General features: G+C 38.3%; 1 protein-coding gene across 4 annotated transcripts in view; it reads right to left on the bottom strand.

Moving 5' to 3' along the window:
* Positions 1-19,599, bottom strand: part of PDE3A (phosphodiesterase 3A) — a 243,226-nt gene that overhangs the window by 23,304 nt on the left and 200,323 nt on the right. For all 4 annotated transcript variants that reach the window (XM_015291846.4, XM_025141947.3, XM_046905076.1 and 1 more), the window contains 8 exons: positions 18,560-18,820; positions 16,139-16,293; positions 13,396-13,511; positions 9,744-9,963; positions 7,880-7,965; positions 7,239-7,408; positions 5,882-6,019; positions 781-892 (listed from right to left, as the gene is read on the bottom strand). In XM_015291846.4, coding sequence (XP_015147332.2) covers positions 781-892; positions 5,882-6,019; positions 7,239-7,408; positions 7,880-7,965; positions 9,744-9,963; positions 13,396-13,511; positions 16,139-16,293; positions 18,560-18,820 — 1,258 coding nt within the window. The remainder of the gene's footprint in view (positions 1-780; positions 893-5,881; positions 6,020-7,238; positions 7,409-7,879; positions 7,966-9,743; positions 9,964-13,395; positions 13,512-16,138; positions 16,294-18,559; positions 18,821-19,599) is intronic.

The following is a 19,599-nucleotide window of genomic DNA, read 5'->3' as shown; positions in this document are numbered from 1 at the left end:
GACTGAAAGCAGGTTTTTCAGTGAATAAATGATTCACACTGAAAAATACCAGCCTGGCTGTAGTTACGGAAGAGCAGGAAGCATCTAACTACTTTGTCTATCTTTTCTGCTTTACAAAGCATGTCTATTTTGGTAACATATTGCTATTTCTGTGTAAAAAATCCAAATCTCTCACAGGGGGGCAATGTTTCAATGAACTCCAGCTAGGACAAGGGTATGATTGCATCATCAGAAAACATGTCATCAGGAAACTCTTCTTTGTACATATGGTAGTTCCATGTGGTTGTAGGCTTGCAAAAAAATTTCCCAGGAATTATTATTAAGCAACACGAAACAACAAATGCAATGAAAGAGGATGAGTGAGGCTATGGAGTAAAACCAGCCTCTGACTAAGGAGATGTCCATTTGTCAGTGATGCAGCAGTCATCTGGAAAAATATTCCTCTCTTAGTAACCAAGAAAGCACAAATGATTTCATGCATCCAGTACGGTCAGCTATTGCTATTGAGCTTTTCAATCACCATTTTCTGTTATTTATTTGAGTTAAGACATTGCACAACTGTCTTCTGAAACAATGTGCAGTGGTAACTGTAAGTAATATATGCACGGACGATGTATGGTCTCAGTCAACATATATATGAAGGTTTAACAAAAAAGGGCATCTCATTTAAAAAAAGAAGTACCCGGTGTAATAAGAGAAGAAAAGCTTCAATAACAAAGTGTATGGAAAATACCCAAAGCTTTAAGAAAGAACTATAATCTGCTGGGAATGTTTACTTACAAGGTATCTCTCGGTATCCACATTCCAAGGCATGGAAGTAGTTCATAAATTCCCTCACTGGAATTTTAAAGGTTTCAAACAACCCCATGTCTTCAAAAAGCCTGTAAGATACCTGAAAAACAAAAACAAAAACAAAAAAAAACCCAAAACAGCATTTTGCTAAGTCGCCTGGAAAGAGTCTAAAAATTATACATAAAAATCATTCCGTCAAATCACCCCACAGAAATCTGCTTTCTTGGTAGTATTTCATCTGATCCAGCTATAGCAGCAGCTACTTGCATTTTCGTAGCAGTGTGGTTACACAAACAGACAACTTATCAGTGCCAAACTGTTCTCCTCGTTCCTTTGATACATCCTTCCAGATGTTCTTCTCTTCCTTTCAGGTACATGGATCCCCCACATTCTGCAAGCACCTCAGAAGCATACACACATAAAGGCAGATAGCCAGAGCTCCTTAGCGTCTTGGGAAAATTTCCCCACAGACTTCTTCAAGAAGCATTCGTGAGTCAATTCCTTTCCCAGAAAAAGGGGGAGCAAGTGAAGGAATGAGAAAAAGGACAGAATGATTCAGATCCTCAGCATCATCTCCTTCCTTTAATTCCCATTTTGGCAATACAATGGGAAAAATGACTTTAGGATTCCAGAGGCAGCAAGCAGCCTAGAGTCACTGTAGACATCCAAGAGAGCATATATCAAAAGGAGAATGTGATGGCTGAGTGAGGGGGTGTTCAGAAATGCAGACAGGAGCAACTACAAAATGGACATAATGCACAAAAAGCTTGAACATATAAAATAATGGTACATTTTAAAATTACTGTATCACTTCTCCACTTCATTCACAGATCAGACCCTGAAGTCTTTCAGCTTCTTTATTTACTGCTGTTAGCTAAACATTATCCCTTTTATGCCATTTATCAGGTAATGGTCTGTCTAGAACTAAACAATTTAAGACACATTTGAAAGGATGAGTGCTATACTGATAAGAAATTACAAATTCTGCTCTGTGTTTCACACCCTAATGTAAACCAAATGGCTGTCCACAGGTATTTTGTACTGTATACCGCATATATAAACTGCGACCTGTGAGCAGTTCCTTCCGAAAGTTTAAGCAATGGATCTTCCCCCTCTACTCTGTGCTGGTGAGGCCACATCTGGAACGCTGTGCCCAGTTCTGGGCTCCTTAGTTCAGAAAAGAGGGATCTCCTAGAAAAAATCCTGCAAAGGGCCACAAAGAGAATTAAGGGCCTGCAGCATCTCCCAAATGAGGAAAGGCTAAGAGACCTGGGACACTTCAATCTGGAGAAGAGAGGGCTGAGAGAGCATCTCATCACTGTTAATAAATTTCTAAAGTGCAGGAGTCAAGTTGATGGGGACAGACTTTTTGGAGGTGAGAAACAATGGGACAAGGGGCTATGGGCACACACTGGAACATAGGAAGTTCCATACAAAAACAAGGAAGAACTTCTTTATTCTGAAGGGGACAGCAATGGAACAGGCTGCCCATAGAGGCTGTGATGTCTCCCTCTCTGGAGATATTCAAGACCGATCAGCACACCATCCTGTGTGACCTGCAGTAGGGAACATACTTTAGCAGGGGGTTGGACTCGATGATGTCTAGATGTCCCTTCCAACCCATACGATTCTGTGATTTCCAATGTTCTGTATTTAAAGGGATGCAGTCTACAAAGCAGGGAGACAGCCCAGGTGAGAACCAGTAGTGTCATTTCACAGAAGAAAATGTAGGGTTGTAGAAACCAAAGTGGGATCCTGCTACTGAGGCAGAACAAAGAGACTGTCTTTACACATAATTTGGATTAGAAGGTACAGAGAATCCTGCTTTTCTATGTGGAATGGTGGTGTAAGTAAATTAGTCTTGATTCAACCTTTCACATACATAGAGATTATGTATGCTACACAACAGTCTTAGATCACTGAACAATGAGCTCCATATTTCCAGCTAAATGTCTCTATCCTCAAAGGGGAAGCATAAAGAAATATTAACCTACAAGACCAAACCTTATAGGGCTACACTACCAACACTGAGCAGGCATCTTAAGTAAAACATGTAATAAAAGCATGTTTTTCCATCCCTTTGGATTTTCTGGGGAGAACTCTGCAGCTGGTGAGAAAAGAAGCTGGCTGAGACGGATATGAATGGTAGCTCTTCCCCACAACTGAGTGAAATGGCATTGTTTTCTCTGGTCATCAGAGAAACAACTAAGCAAGTCATTCAGAAATTTAATCATTCAGACTCACAGCTGCGGTGCAGTCTCCACAACCTAGGACAAGCCTTGACAAAGATGTGACAGCGTCCAGCCACTTGATATTGGCTGCTCTCATGGCCTTCTCCCTCCTGCCTCCATTTTCTGTTTGTCACTGCTACAGCTGCTAACACTTGGGTGAATCATTTATAACACAGATACCCCTCATGCTGCTGCCTGAATAGGAACAAGTGATTCTCCCTTGTGATTTCTAATGGAAGCTTTTTTAGAAGTGGGGATCGTCATTCACACATACCTCCTCTCCTGGAGTGTAAGGGGCACACACTGAACTCTCAGCGGACTCGTGCAAGGTTTAGGTTAGCATTTCCCTACTCCCTTGTATAATTGCTGCAGTTTCTCTCTTCAGAAGTCATGCACGATCATGAGATAGCCAAATATTCCTCTTGGCACCATCCAGGGACCAACCTACGTGCACTGCAATGATAGCACTTCATCTTAATGCTGCTGATGTACAAAAATTGCAGGAGTACCATCAATGTTTTGTATTTCTCGGAGCCTTGCAATAAAAGCTGGAGAGGGACCTTGACTTTAGCCTATCCTTTAACCCATTCTTTATTTGCTTTCCAAAGCAAACGAGTTTCTCTTCCGCAGGTTTTTATTTTTATAGGAGCTGTAAGAAGTGTGACTATAAGCAGTATCTAACTTTATGGCCTGTTGTGAAGCATCAGCTCAGTTGGAAGCTTTGCTGTTCCTTTCTGAAATGAAATTGGTATGCAAATTCTTCCCTATCCCCTATTATGCATGTCAGTTAGTGCCATGTTTAGGGTACTTTCTACTGTATATTGCATAGATGCCTCTATGGCCACTGACTGGTTCAGGGTCTTTTTATACGTCTAAATAAATTTCACATTACTAAAAGGAGAAACAGACATCTCAAGCAGCTTTAAAGATGCTATGCCAGCATTTGCTTTCTAAACTGAATGCCTCCCTAGAGGCACATGTCAACTCCACTTTGTTCCATCTCATAAATTTAACCTAGCAAGTTAATTCAGCTTGTTAATTTACTTATTTTTTAATGGATGAGTCCACTTAATGGCTAAAAGCAGAGAATAAATCATGAGAGCTTTTGTTTTCCTTTGTTGATACTATCCCAGCATTTTGAAATCATACAAGAAAAAGACAATATGTTTTATCTGCAGAGAACAAATGACTTATTTTGGATCTATTTCTCCTGAAAATACTTTTGTTAGGAACATCTTAGTAGGTGGGGGAAAAAAACAATAGGAATTATCTTTATTTTAAGAACAAGGCTGAACTTGCTACATTCTGCTCAAAGAGGGTGGGAGATATTGTGAACAGCTGCTACAGAAGATGGTGAATTTTCACAAATATTACTTATTTGAGCTTCTCTATTATATTTCACAGGCCTCATTTTGTGACACTGCCACAGTGAGAATGTGCACAGAATAATGTGTTCAAGAAGCAAATGTTGAGAAACAGAGTGTGGAGTCATAATGGAAACCATGGGCAGCAGAAGGAAATCATCCTGAGAGGTACAGAATTCTGTGCAACTTGGTAAAGCGCTTAAGACCTACAGATGCAGCCAGACAAAGCTAAAAGAAACTTCTGTTCATTCAAACTTGATCATTCAAACTGCTGGTTATGAGACTAGAAATGTCCCATTTTTCCTTATGTTTCACTTATGAGTCTGTAAGACGCTCTGCTGCTAAATAAAACCATGATGAAAAATATGTAGAAGAGAATGTTAATCACATGCCTACTGTGTATTATAAGGCTGTCTCAATCAATTGAATAAATATCAATACCCATATCCAGCCACAGTTTGCCTGTTTCTCCAAAACTAACCTAGAGATATATATGGTTAGATATATATGTTACTTGCTAACTACGGAATGATAAAAGGCAGACCATGCTCACAGATCTGACCAACTAGCCACTGTGTTTGTGTGTGAGCGTTAATTTTCCCACATACCAATAAACATAAATACTTCTTTCCAGTGTTAATCACTACATAATACCTTGTAAAGTGATACTGTATCAGTCTCCTGTGTTTTTTTTCCTCACAACCCTAAATATAATGACTTGATTTTCCATTTAATGAACTTTAATACCTCCATAAGAGGAAAAAATGTCTGATCTGCCAGTATGCTAGGAAAAGGGAAACCACAGAGCAGAGTTCAGCCAAGAAAGTGATTATGGAATTGATATCAGTTGTGTTGAGTACAGAAAGTCTGTGCCAGTACCTGCATTCAACATACAGAAGGGGATGAAAAGTCAGCAGCTGAAAAGAAAGAGCAGAAGGCTCTCACATCCCAATTCATAGAAAATTAGCCTTTACAGAATAATTATCTCAATTTACTATCAAAATGTTCATTCTTTAAAGGTGAGAAAATAAAACAAAGACTATTTTATTTCCACTTCTTGAAACCTTACTTTCTTGCACTGCCTGACTGTAACTTCCAATATAAAAAAGCATGTCCTGCATTAAACTCTGTATTTTTACTGTTTAGCACTCCCACAGTAGACCCCATGAGAAATCCTTTCACAGAATACCTGGTAAGGGATGAAAGCAGATCCTGCAGATAGGACAGGATATTTGAAAGGGTTTATGCAAACTCATTTGTGGACAAAAGCAGGCAAAATAGGTATCTATGTTCTTTTCTTTCACGTTGTTAAATTAAAAGAGATGTGAATTTTAAAATAAGGAATTTATTGACAAGGAGTTCATATTGTCAGCTCTGATTTACATGTCAGGGATCATCATTTATAGGATAACCAGCTTATGGGTCTTAGCACTATTTCAAATAAATCAAATCTCAATAAATATCCAGTCATCACAGATGAGATGTCATTCTTACCTGACTGAGAATCCGACCACATTTCTTCCCAATTTTTTCCACCAAATCGAAGATTGGGAAGTTCCAGCTGTTAAGCTGCTCCATTAGAGGGTCCAAGTTGTCCATAACCAGAGGCTCAGGAGCAAGTACAGGCTTGTCCTATGCCAGAAAATAGAATAAAATAAATTTCAGTTCTGTGAAGCAACTCATGCAAAAAAATTATGTTCTGAAAAACTAAGGTCATGTTAGAATCATTTCTAAGCCAATGGTGTTTTTTTCAGCTCAGCAGAGCTGTCCTCATTTCTACCAGCCCTGCAGCTAGACACTCTTCTATAATTTGTTTCGCTCATATGAATAGGAAATTCTGTATTATGAAACATCAGTCTCTGAACTTATCCATGACAGATATTCATTCATTCACTCATTCATGGGAATCATTCATTCATTTCCAAGTGAGTCTTCTTCATTGTAAAATTTGCAGCGGTACAGAGGGGAAAATGTTCAGTTTCTCCTTCTGCATCGGGACACATCCATTACAGTCTATCCTGGTTAATGGAGCATGTTGTGAGGGAAGACTTGTCAAATCGAGACCTACCACCTTCCCAGGCCTGCAAACAAAAGATGTGGTACTCCCCTGCTATCACATTTTTCCTGAACGCTTCCTTGTATGTCTTTACTTCTATGAAACTGTAGGTGAGTAAATATCTCAGGAAAAAGGCCCCTTTCAGCATGTCCAACTCCAGTTCAACAGATTAGAATAATCTTTTCAAGAGCTCAAGCCAACTTAAATTTGTTAATCCAGTTGTACAGCAGATTGTAAAAAAATAACTGAACTTAAGCTCTGAATCAAATTCACAGCTGAATACAGCAGTTATGGGAAGATCAACACTTGTCAGTGTTCTTACATTCAAGACATATGATGACGATAATATCATGCAGTAACCTCAGGAAAGTGTTTACTTATTTTAAGCTAAGGCTTGCTATATATAAGTCAAGACTGCAAGGCCATTGAGAAGCTGAAGTGGCTGAGCAGGAAGACAGTACATCATGCTGGTAGTCTGAGATGATCATTTCTTTTCCTTCCAATCTATTCCCTTTAAAGGCAACACTAACACAGAAGCCAAACACTTCCTAAGTGCCAAATGCCAGATCCATAAGGTTACACTAATTCATCAAAATATATGGTTAGTGTCTCACAAGTGGTCAGTGCTCAGAAGCTACTAAAAAGTATGAGCCTTATGATTTTTTTTTTGCTTAGAGCCATGGACTTAATCTTTAGAATGCCCAAGAGGGTTGTTTATTTTTTTTTTCTTTCTTCTTTTTTTTGAGAGTCTGTCTACATTCAGTCAGTGTTGACAAAAGAATTTAAACAAGCTACCTCAGGTGGTATCAAAGGATGCAGAATGATGGTCTCAGGCGCATACGTCCTACAGACAGATCCCTTCCGTGCCTTTTCTTTGGAGCAATCTGTCTCATCATCATTTTGTACAATATCACTGCTGTCACTGTTGTTGGTCTCATAGTCAGAAGTGGCTTGCGCAGGATCATCTAGAGAACAAGTAACAAAGCTGGTTGTATGAACAGCAAGGACTGCAAGAACATCATCCTGTGACCTTCTGAATATTAACAACAGGATCTCTGACTCATAATACATATGTGCTGCTTGGCTGGGTCTAAAGTTGAACTAGCTGTCCAAAGGTATTAAAGCATATATCTTGCAGAGTGTAAAAAATTGGAACAGAGACTGAAAACCAGGAAAAAAATTGATGGCCATTATTTGTGCTGGCTAGGTTAGATTAAGCCATATGGGAAACCATATTTATTTATGCAATGCATCTATATTCTTCATGAGACTTTTCCAGATGTTGAACAAGCAAAAAGGGAAAGAAGGCTCAAAGGCAGTTTGTATGGTCTCACCTTCATATGTTTTCTTTCTGTGAGACTGAGGCATACCTGCCCTTTCAGTGAATGATTATTACATTTTAAAGGATGAGGAGCTTTTGTCCAATAAAGAATTACCTGTTCTATTGAGGGTGTGGGTGGTACCATCACTTCTATCTAGTGTACCATCACCAGCTTCTATTTGGTTATAGGGTCTGCCGCAGCTGAAACAACATCAAGAAACATACATAATATAAAGACCACGTGCACTGGATAGTCTTATGCAAAAAGAATTCCTGCTAGCAGTATATGATTATGTCAAATGCTGCAAGCTATGGCATCGACTGTATTCTAAAGACAAAATTACAAGAGTGAGCTGAAGTTTTACTGGAAGACAGAAATGGAAAAAGACAGGTCTATACCTTATATTATCTGACCAATGCAATTAATTTGTGTTGCCTACAGTTAAACTATACGACACCTTCTTTTAATTTTCTAAGTTTATCAGTACAAGACACACACACAAACAAAAAACTCTACTTGTACTACAGCTGCTCTATGAGCATGGATTAAAGAAAACAGAGAGAATTTGCCAGAGTGCCACACAATGCTATATAATTCAATTTCAACATCACCACGTTGTGGTTTTATTGCTTAAAACTTGAATACATTTCACTGTAATAATGCAAAAAGTTGTTTTGCCATTACTGCAGTGACAACCAACTAACTACAGCAGAACAAAGGGGGAGTTTGGGATAGAACACAAGGTGACTGATTTGGCATTACATCATTGTAAGTGCACTATACAAAAATGGCTGAAATCCTATTTGTCAGGGTCATCAAAAACATATTCTGGATACCTGCCTCACCCACTAAAAAAAATTAAGAGAATGATATATTATTTTAACAGCATTGCCCTAGTACATGCCCGTGTTTAATAATACCTTCACACTCGATTTTCCAATCATATTTCACTTTGTGTGAAAGCAAAACTGCTGTCTTGATGCCATTGCCTGGATGGATCTGATTTAAAACACAGAATCCATTGAGAGTTTATTACCTCTCTTGCTGTTGTTGGGGGGGGGGGAGTTGGTTTGTTGGTTGCAGGGGTTTGCTGAGTTGGTACTGTTTTGTGGCAAGGCAGGTTTTTTGCAGTAACTACCACATACCACGAATACAGCAATCTACACTGTGAAAACTCAAACATGGTGCCTGCTGTCTGGCCAATACTCACAATCAACTTACTACTATATTACTACTATATTAAAAGTAACAACTAACAGGTAAGATCATCTTGAAACTGTACCGGAGCCAGCTTCTAAATACCAGCGTTTACAGCTATTCTGAGCTGGACATATATTGAAAGCTCCGGTAGCCTAATTTGACAAAGCTAATAATTAGATGCCTTAAAGTGTGAAATTTAACCATTACTGTAACTCATGGCAGTAAGAGGAACTCAGCAGCAGCTAATGCCACACAATCTGACTCTACTTTAGAGATGACAAGTTTCACTCCTTCTGAGCCAGTCCTCAAAATTCCTTACTCTTCAGGCACTGCTGGAACACTTCTATCAGACACCAGGCAGAGGTTTATAGGCCGGCAGATTTTAAACCCTAGCAGTTATATTTTTGTATCTAACCTCAGGTGCCTGTTTTGAAAGACTTGGCCTATGATCTCAAAGTGACTGCTCATGTTGGCAGCATGGCGTGAGAAACTCAAGCTGTTAACACAAAATCCAACTTTCAGATCTGAAAGCTACTGATGAAGCATTTGTTCATGAAGCAGACATGTAAAAGCTGTAAATGTAGCTAACAGTCTTGCACTATAAAATCACTTCGTAGCAGCAACCTACACAGTTATATACTGAGTTATATAGTTATACCATTGCTTAAACATGGTAAAATATCAATATTGAAGCAGATTACATGTGTCTAAAGTTTGTGAGGACAATATGAAATGATCCAACACATGGATCATTTCAGTAGATAAACTACTATCTTACCTGCTGCAGATAACAGAGGGGCTGATGTTAGGTTCTGACAGGCTAGGTGCACTCTGAGTAGCAGTTAAGACTTTGTGTGGCTTTAAACCTTGCTTGGTGTCAGTATCTGTAGAGTCTGGAAATGACACAGAAGATGTTTTTCCAGTAGGACTCGTAGCAGGCGTCCCTTGAAGGGGTGAATGGCATGGAGAAGTGAGTGGTGAAATATTTGGTGGGATACCTGGCAAAAGAAGAGTCTTGTCAGTTAGCAGTAGATGGTTGTTTGAGTTCTGTGAGTCCTCTTTTAATACATAGGCAGAAGTATAGTTTCCAAAATAAAAACAGAGAGAAAACCCTTCTCTACTCTGAGCCAATCTCATGGCTGTCACAGAATGATGAAGCTCCATTACTATCAGCTGCTTCCACCTGCTGAGGATCTTGCTCAAAGCATGGAGCATATTCTCCCTGTTGAGTAGGATGCATTAACTGGAAGGCATGAAATGAAAAGAATACATTGGAGACATCACTACTGGTATCAGTATGTTCCAGTATCAGAGGCACCAAACTCTAACAAGCCAGTTCCCAGACTTATCTACAGATTCTCCTTGCTTTACTGTCTTCATCTGTACAGAAGGGACAAGAATGGCTAACCCACATTCCCAGCAAATTTGGATTTCTACATGTGAGATTATTAGCAATATATAAAAAATAATAATAAAAAAAAGCCATTCTTAGTAATTATACATTATGTTAATATAAAATATTGTACTCATGGTGCCATTTCTGCATTCCTTCCTGATTCTGGCCTTTATCTGATGCAGCCTGAACTTATTTTCAATTATGTCTTCCTCACAATGGCAAATAACCATTACCTGTACCACATGGTATTGTACTCCTGAGCTAGAATCTAGTAATATTCATATGCACAAACATTAGCATGGCGTTGTTCTTCCTGTCCTCAATTCTATCTGAGCACCACTCCCAAGATGGAATGCATCAGTGAACCCAGTGTGTGATATAAAGTGCCGCTGTTTCTTCAAATCCACCTTACATTTTCTAGTCTCAGACGAAAAGATTCTGTTACAATAAAGCATAGGGTGCAAACAGTATCTCTCTTTAAAGGAAATGCATTTAAATAGGCATACCTCCTGAGCTTGGTTATAAAGTCTGTAGGAACTCAGTCCCCAGAGCTGAATGAAGTAAAGAGCTTGGGAGCTTTAACTGGTTTTATGCTTGAATTGTGTACACAATCTAAATGCATTCCAGACACAATTAACTTAGCATGAGGCCATATGTTGACCTAAGTTTATGAAACACTAACCTTGCAGGATATACACGTCTATAGTTCCAATGTTTTTTCCTGATAGCTTACTGTGATGTGAGTTTAAAATATGATTACTATTGCCCATCCATGAGTAATAAATAAACTTTGACAGTTGCTATACTGTAATTTGGAGATATTCAACATCATCTAAGTTTTTGATTACAGAATTTCCTTGGAAAACGTGATTCATGTTGCTGTCTTAATTCAGTGATTTCCACTAAGATAATATACTAGTTTGAAAAAGTTATCAGATGGCCATGACATGGAAATTCAATTAAGTTACAGAAATGCTCTGTTTTATAGCTACTACTCCAATGAGAGATCTGCTTTCTATCTGACAAAAATATGTTTTAAAAACATTTCTAAGCCTTCTAGCTGAACAAGAGATTGAGTTGGATTATTAACTATCTTTGAGGTATATGCTATCAGGTAATTTTTATGACTGCCACAGCATACAATATATGTATCTTTCAACAACTTAAAGCAAGTTTCAGAATTCATACAGTGACTTTCACAGCAACATTTCTAATCACAGCTGGCTTTCTTTTGCTAGGCTGGACTCCTGTCTTTTGAACGTTTTCCTACCAGGGTAGGTAAGAAAAAACCCAAAACAAACAAACAAACAAACAAACAACCCCCCCCCCCCCAGAAAAATATAAACAATTCAATATAATCTGACATTTAAGCATTTATTGCCAAAAGTGAGAGAAAACATGTCTTGCTACCAGAAGGAATTTTGAACAAAGTAAGAGAAGATGAATGATAGAAACATTTTTTTTTTTTAAGCGTCTCCATCTGCAGAAATTTTTAACATTCAGAGTTGAAGAAAGAAAACAGTAACTTTGATGCAACGTGAAATTATACTTAAGAGTTTTGCCAAAACAAATATAGCTAGCAGTACTTTAAAATGCTATGCTTCCAAGCATAATTTAAGACACATTTTGTAAATTAATAGGTTTACAAATTTATCTAGAGCAACTCCCAGCAAGAATTGTTACGCATTGCCAATGGAGCATATACAAAAGACTAATTGGTAATAATTACTGCAAATTGAAGCAATTCTTTATTTGAAACGTAAAAGCAAATCATAATTAAAAATCCATCATTGTAAACAGTTTAAAGCATCAAAGTATCAATCCTCAGTGTCAAAAATTGTTTGTGATGGAACAGAGCTCTCCCTTCACCACTAGGGAGCTCATGTCTTTGGGCAACCAGATTACTACTAATGCTTTCTGGAAGCAGAGCAGATGAATGTAAAACTGATTGATAGGAGTGCTGTCTTCTTTCCCCAGTACGAAATATTAACTACGCATTTTCAAGTTAATGTGCTCATCTCTGAAAATCATAAGTCTAAATTGGATTTGTTATGTTCCACAATAAATCCCGGGATCCTTGGTGCTACATTCTCCATTATATTCAAGTTTAAATGTTTTTAATTTGCTGGTTTGCTATTCTTGTAAGATAATATTCTGTTAGTGAATCTTCATTATGGTTTAACATGTCTTCTGTACAAGAGGGGATTAAATAGACTTCCCAGTTTGAAAGAGATGTGATGTGACGGAACTAGATGTGCAGAATAATTGTGCAGCCATATCTTCAAACTCATCTCTAAGTTTGGCAATTTAAAGTATGGGTAAACGTTATCTCTCATTTGTACAGGGAAGAGAACCACACTACTGTGGATTAAGACTACTCCATATCTGTTCTATTGCACATTCCATTATCAGTTAAGAAGTCACCTTCTCTAAATCGGTCTCTTGGTTAAAACAGAAGTCATTTCTTTAAAGGTCCTATGTGCCAAATAAAGAACAGAAATAAAAACAACATATTTCTCTTCTCTAAACATCAGTAAGAGCTACAAGGACTTCCTCAACAATGAACGTACATAGACAGACCTCTGAGATAGAATCTTTTTGTCTTGGATATGGCTGCATTAAGAAGGGTCAGCTGCTGCCTGCAACTCCAAATGGCATTATGCAGAATGTGTTCCAGGAAATCTCATTCAGGCAATATACAGAGACATTTAATTTAACAAATGCTACAGAAAACCCTCTTTTCTCAGTCCTATTGTAGTCAAGTGAATTTCATGGATCAAAACAAACTTCCGTATAGCACTTGCTTTATCATGTCATGACTAGCCCCTATAAACCATAAAATCAAAACATTTACAACGGCATCACTGTGAGTTTTAGTATCTTAAGCCATTGATTTTTTTAAAGTAAATGAATATATTCATATTGATGGAAAATATACAGATTGGGCAGAGAATAAAAGCAGCTGCATGCTCTAGTCACTGAGTTCCCAGGAAGAAGTTGAGTGAGTCCAACAAGACCACGGGTGACCACTCACCTTGGCGGCTCTGCCTTTTGGCATTCAGGTGGTTGGTAGGAGACATGGCATAAGACGTAGAGAAGGACCTGCTCTTTGTGATTGTCATCAGAAGGGAGCTGTTCCAAGAGTCGGTGCTGTGAAATGAGAAGGCAAACAAGCCTTTTTCAACACAGTAAAACTGACACAGAAATTCTGAAGATATCAGAAGACAGAGCAAGAACTGTTTGGTACTGAGATGGCACAAAATCTCTGATGAAGAAAATAGCATCTATCTGCTAGCTGAATTACTATTTGTGAGGAATATTGTATTCAGCAAAAATATTTACAATGTAGGCACTCCTGGACTTCCTTCAGTGCTCATGCCTATTCACTTTACTTACACAAAACTGTCTTTAGTATATTGTTCTGACAGCTAAAAAGAGGCTTCACAATTGACCTGAAATATGTTAAATTTATACTGTTTTTTAATGCCACTTTACAACAACCAGAAGTGCCAGAAATTCTCAGGGTAAATGAAAAATCAGTCTCCTTCACATCTCTGCTGCAACCATGAAGACAGATACCCATTAACCCTTTGGGCAACAGGGGAGACTTCAGGAGACCAGAAGAGGCTTAGCAGAACACTGGATTGCTGCTGCTGTGGTGTGCCTCTTCTCTGGGTGGAGCACTTTGTGCTCTGGATAACTAATACTGCATCTCAGACATAAATCCTACTGACAGATATTGAGGACACTGGTTACTGATCCAAGTTAAATTCTCTAAAGTAAAAAAGGATATGTATTTTGCAGGGAGTGGCAGAGTGACAATGATCAAATGTTTGTCATCTACACAAGAAAGGGGACATGCTTCCAGTCGTCATTAGGTCATTTACCAGAAGATGCCAAATAGTTTTGTAAAGTAGGAAAACTGTATTTATCACTTTTATTCCTGAATGACATTCATCAAAAGTCAGCTTCTTGCAGTGATGTTGCACTGCCATTTATTATGAGGACTTCTCTCAGGCTCCACACTTCTCCTCAAAGGCTTATGCCCACATCCTTCCCACACCAAGTGATGAGAAGACATGCAAAGCAGAAGACAGGCTTTTAAAGCAGCCCAGTCTCAGCCAAACTTGGGGGAAAAAAAAGAAGTAAAAAATGTGTCTTAATTCCACTAACACTTTGCTGTGATGGACAAGCAAGTGCTGCGTTGTCAATAACATTTGCCGGTTGTCTTCATTGGTACAAATTTCTATAATATGTAATGATGCAGAAAGATAGAAACAGGTTCTTTTTTTTTTTTTTTTGGTTTTGGTTTTGGTTTGGTTTGAAGTGGTGGAGGACTGTTAGTTGGCAGAAAGAATATAAAACGCTGTCCACCATAAAGAAAAACAAAACCAACCAAGCATGCAAAGAAGTAAACCACCACAACTCTATTATTTGACTTCTTAAGGAAGATTCACTGGATAGAGATGCGACTGAGAGCAGGAATAAGGAAGCTTTCTTTCCCGAATCATTTAAAGCTAAAAGATGACTATGACTTACTATTTTTGTGACAAAGGGATAAGGAATATAAGACTCCTAATCTTAAACAGATATTTAAGGGGAATTTTTGCAAATCTGTGACTGTGGAAGCTAATGTATAGGGAACAAGCTGAAGAGTTTCTTATTGAAGAAACAAGCACAGACCAACTCCACTCTCACTCCTTCCCTTCTCCACTTCAATTCATGAAACAATCCCTTTTTTATGATTTGTAGCATGCTTGATTTTGGTACTGGGGAAGTGGCAGATAATCAGGATTTCTTTTCCCCTTCAGTTCAAAATTATTTTCCTTGAAAGTAAATCTGCATTGCTCTGCCAACATTTTTAAAGCTAGACTTACTTACGGGCTTCATTTTTCCCCTTTCTGGAATACACATTCTTTCTCCTACTGTAAAAGAAGAACTGCAAACAGTAGGCTGGGAGGCTTGACAGAGCTATAATTACACAATTGGCGACGTTAAATGCAGGAAGAATTGATAGCCTGCTCACTTGGCTCATCAAGCATAGTTATATAACAACTGTAGAAAAGGACCAACAATAATATTTAATTGGTGTCCTTCTCCCTTGTATTCCCATCTTAGGATGCTTAAATAGCGTGTGAGAATTTGGGATCAACAGTATAAATCAAATGCACCCTGCAAACCACAGACCGATGACTGGAATAATATTTACATTTGATTATAGCTTCTCTGTATTTACTTTTACTGAGATACATGGGACTCCTTATAAAGGGAAGTTTGGCTAGCCATGTATTTTTGTTGCACCAGATATTCAATGTACTCTGCAAGCTGCCTTGAGCACCTAGGCTCCCTGTATGATAGAAAGGCTGACAAAAGCAGTGCTTGGGGCTATATTCAACCAAACTATCCCTCAGCAAATACTGTGGGTGTTGGGCCTTGTCAGGTCCTGTCTTATTCTCCACTACTGCCAACAGATTTTGAGATGCAGAAGAAACATTCAAGTTTTCTAAAACTTTGCTAAAATAAACTGTTTGTTGTTGTTGTTGTTGTTTGTGGTTTTTTTTGTTTTGTTTTTCATTTTGCCTCCTGGTAATAGTACTAATTACAGTGTGATCTGACTAAAACTGGGAATGACACTGGGTAACTTGACTTACTGAGGTGTGTAGAAGTTGTTCTAAAATAGTTTGGAGTTACAACTTTTAAATGATGTACATCATCACACATAACCAAAGAAAAGTTGTCAGAGATGGGCATAAAAAAGAGATGAAGTAGAATGTAACCTGGATGAAGATGATTCGTGAGGTTTGATGCTGGCACTGCGATCTCTTCTCACTGGGGCTGGCTCCAGTGTGGGTAAACCTGTTGCTGACGTTGTTGTGGTCCAAGTGGAGGACACTCGTCTCAGCAGTCCTGGAGGCAAACTTCTCCGTAAGCGCTAAAGAAAAATCAGTTGCTTAGAGTATATATAGGCTTCTGAAAACTTTGAACATGCAGAAGAAAAACATTTTATAGCAATTGATTAATTCTACCTGACAGTATCTGGTAAGGTACCTTTGTTCTGGATTGGTCCACATAATATAGTGCTTGTCTTCCACTGAATTCAGCAAAGGCTGGTGAACTCAGTGTTGGAGGGTACAGGATTTCCTCCCTATTTTAAGTTCAAGGAAAGCTATATATTCACAACTTCATAACCATAAGTGTTCAGCACTTGGAGTTCAATGGAGACACAACATTAATGGTGTTGTTTGGAAATGTTAATCTTATACGATGTGGCCAAAAGCACTTAAACAAGTTATCAGGGCTACAAAAATGACTGAGGGATTGGGGTACCTGCCATAAAACAACAGGCTGTGGCAGCTGTGATTGTTCAGTCTTGAGAAGTCTCAAAGAGAGATCCTATCAATGTGAATAAATACATGAATGCAAGAAGAGGAAGGATGATGGATCAGCTTTTTGAAGTGGCATCCAGTGACAAGAGACAGTGGGCACAAATGGAAATACAGAAAATTTCATTCAAATGTAAAATAAGCAAACAAACAAATAAATAAATACGTTGAGGGTGATCAAATACTGGAAATGGTTCCCAGAGAAGCTGTAGAGTCTACAAGTATGGAGATCTTCAAGACTCAACTGGAAAAAACTTCTGAAAAGCTTAGAGAGAGCATCATCCTTTACCTAAGATTTTTTCTGACCACCCTGCATTTGTCTTTCACCTGACTCTTCCTTTTCTATAATATGACATGATTCTTTTTTCCAAAGTTTTGGAATGCAGTTACTGATAATAAGAGATGACGACAGAGAGCCCCTCTAGTGGGTACTACCATGATTTTGTAAGATGTTTCTCTTGTAATTACATTGTAGTTTTTATAGCTAAGAGCTAAAATAAATATCTCTGTGATAAAGAACTCTGACTTTGCCAGAGGGTTGAGAAAGTTAAGATGGAAGATACGCTTAGGTCTGAACCTCAAGCACACAGATAAATATGTTAGCATGTTAACTTCTTACCCCAAATACTCTGTGTCAGATGCTTAAGGTAAAGACTCTAAATCTATATTTAGACACATAAATAAATGACTGCAAACTATTAATTCTACGAACCATAATGCATTCAGGTCAGTGATTTCTTCAGTCAAATTACTCCTCTGTAACATTAACTTATTTCTTCATCCTTCATTTCTCTGCTCCTCACTAGGTACTATGCAACTACAAACTGTAGTCTGTTCGCTGTGTCTGCTCATGTGATGGCAGTGTTCTTCCACATAATCTTTCCTCTAAGAGCCTAGAGTACAGTCATTGCACACACATGCACTAAACTTAACTAGAACACGTGCTTCAAGACCTGCAAACACCCATTCCATATATGCAGCTGCTACACTGGCAAGCAGGGTAATAATTATCATAATACTAAAATAAATTAAAAAGAATCACAAGTGTTGCAGTTCAGATGCCAGAAAATTCTAGAATGAATGCTGGCAGTGTCATTTCATCTGTTAAAAGTTAAAAGCATTCACTAGGCAATATATGCTGTCTATATTTAATTTTACAAGTGAGATTGCATGGCAAAAGTATTTTGGTTTGGCTTTGAAAGTGAAATGCAGACCTTGCAGGACAGCTAATCAGCAGTGAGTGTACAATTCATACTACTTCAAAGCTGATCTGTTCTTTCTAGCTGCTAACTTCCTAAACATCGGCAGTTAACAGTGATTATATCCCTGCTGAATTCCTAAGCGTTCATAAAGCCATCTGTCAAGGCAGTAATATATTTTTCTGGTCACCCTACATGCAGTGTCAAAAATTTTTGGAGTGGGAGGGGAAACTCTGTGAGAACTACTGAGTCAGACTTGTGAGTCTGGATGCTGAAAGGCTTTTGCTTGCTCTGTTCCTGATCATTTCTTCTCTCTTAAGCTCCAACCAGCACCCACAAGGAAATACGGGCATCATCTACGTGAATTTTTTGTGTCAAACATCATCTTCTAAAGATGTCTGAACAAAAGTTTAGCTGGCCATGAGTTGTAGGATATGCAGGGATTGTTTTACTATGAAATAAACAGTCTATTTTATTTTCTTTTTATAGAAAACTATGATTAATAAGTAAAATGGTAATCTGAATCGAACAATGAGATGTCCCACAAGCATAGTGCTGTCCCTTAAAGGAGAGCCATGTCATAAGATGACAGATGGAGTTACTCTCAAATACTCACCTTGGGAATAGCTAGTTTTTCTCCTTTCTCTGGACATTCCTCCGAGTCAGAGCATGTGTAATTCTCACTGAAGGACACCAAAGGATTCACCCTTGGCTTGTGGATGGCCTGGAAGGTTAACTGTGTATTAAGCAGGTTGCTCACTGTTCTCAGCGAAGTACACACGTTGGGAGGCAGTGAAGGATCTGCCAGAAGGTCTGTAATGAGCCCATGCGCTTCTCCCATGACTGCAATATCCACTGTGATACTGGTACCAGAAGACTGAAGAAGACAAAAATAGTATAGGTAAGAGAACAGAAGTTTGCAACCTCTTGGAGCAGTGCCTGAGGCAATGGTGAACTTTCCCAGCAACTTCTGTTAAAGCAGTTATCAACAGAATGGAAAAATAATAACATGAAATAATTATTTAAATAACGAGAATCATGCTGAGTAGATTGCGCATCGGGCATAATGCTCAGAGTATGCAAAGAGTTCAGAACTTCACTATATCTAATTTCCTAGCTTTCACCATCTGCAGTTTACTTAATCCATTTGAATGAATTGCTCAGGCTTCCCCACAGAGACATAGTCGATGGCTAGGGGTTATTTGCACAAATAAATTTCATTGCATAGCTTAGGATGGGAAGAGTCCCTCTTGTGTGATCCCTCTTTCTTCTGTCCACAGAGGGATCTAGGACAATTAATTTATGTTCAACACTTATGCTTAGATGAATGGAACGAATCCCAAGTATATTCTGAGATTTTTAAAATATTGCCACAATGTTAAAATATAGCATTCTGGTGCAGTGGTAACAACTTTCAACTTAAAGCAACTCTGCAGCTAAACCAAGAGCAAAATAGAGAAAAAAAAAAGTGGAGTTCTCAATCGTTATTTTATTTAAAAAGATGCAATGAGAATGATTACAGTTTTGCATGACCAGTTCAAGCAGTCCTTGCTTTCCTTCAGGTTTGAAATGTATCCCGATTTTCCATGTATCGTTTAAAAAGAATTGTTAACTGAAGTGATGCATAAGCAGAAATAACACCAAGAAGCAGTCTAT

Source organism: Gallus gallus, chromosome 1 (genome assembly GCF_016699485.2).
Source record: "Gallus gallus isolate bGalGal1 chromosome 1, bGalGal1.mat.broiler.GRCg7b, whole genome shotgun sequence".
Lineage (NCBI taxonomy): Eukaryota > Metazoa > Chordata > Aves > Galliformes > Phasianidae > Gallus > Gallus gallus.
The sequence above is the reverse complement of the archived record's forward strand: the minus strand, read 5'-3'. Positions and strand labels throughout refer to the sequence as shown.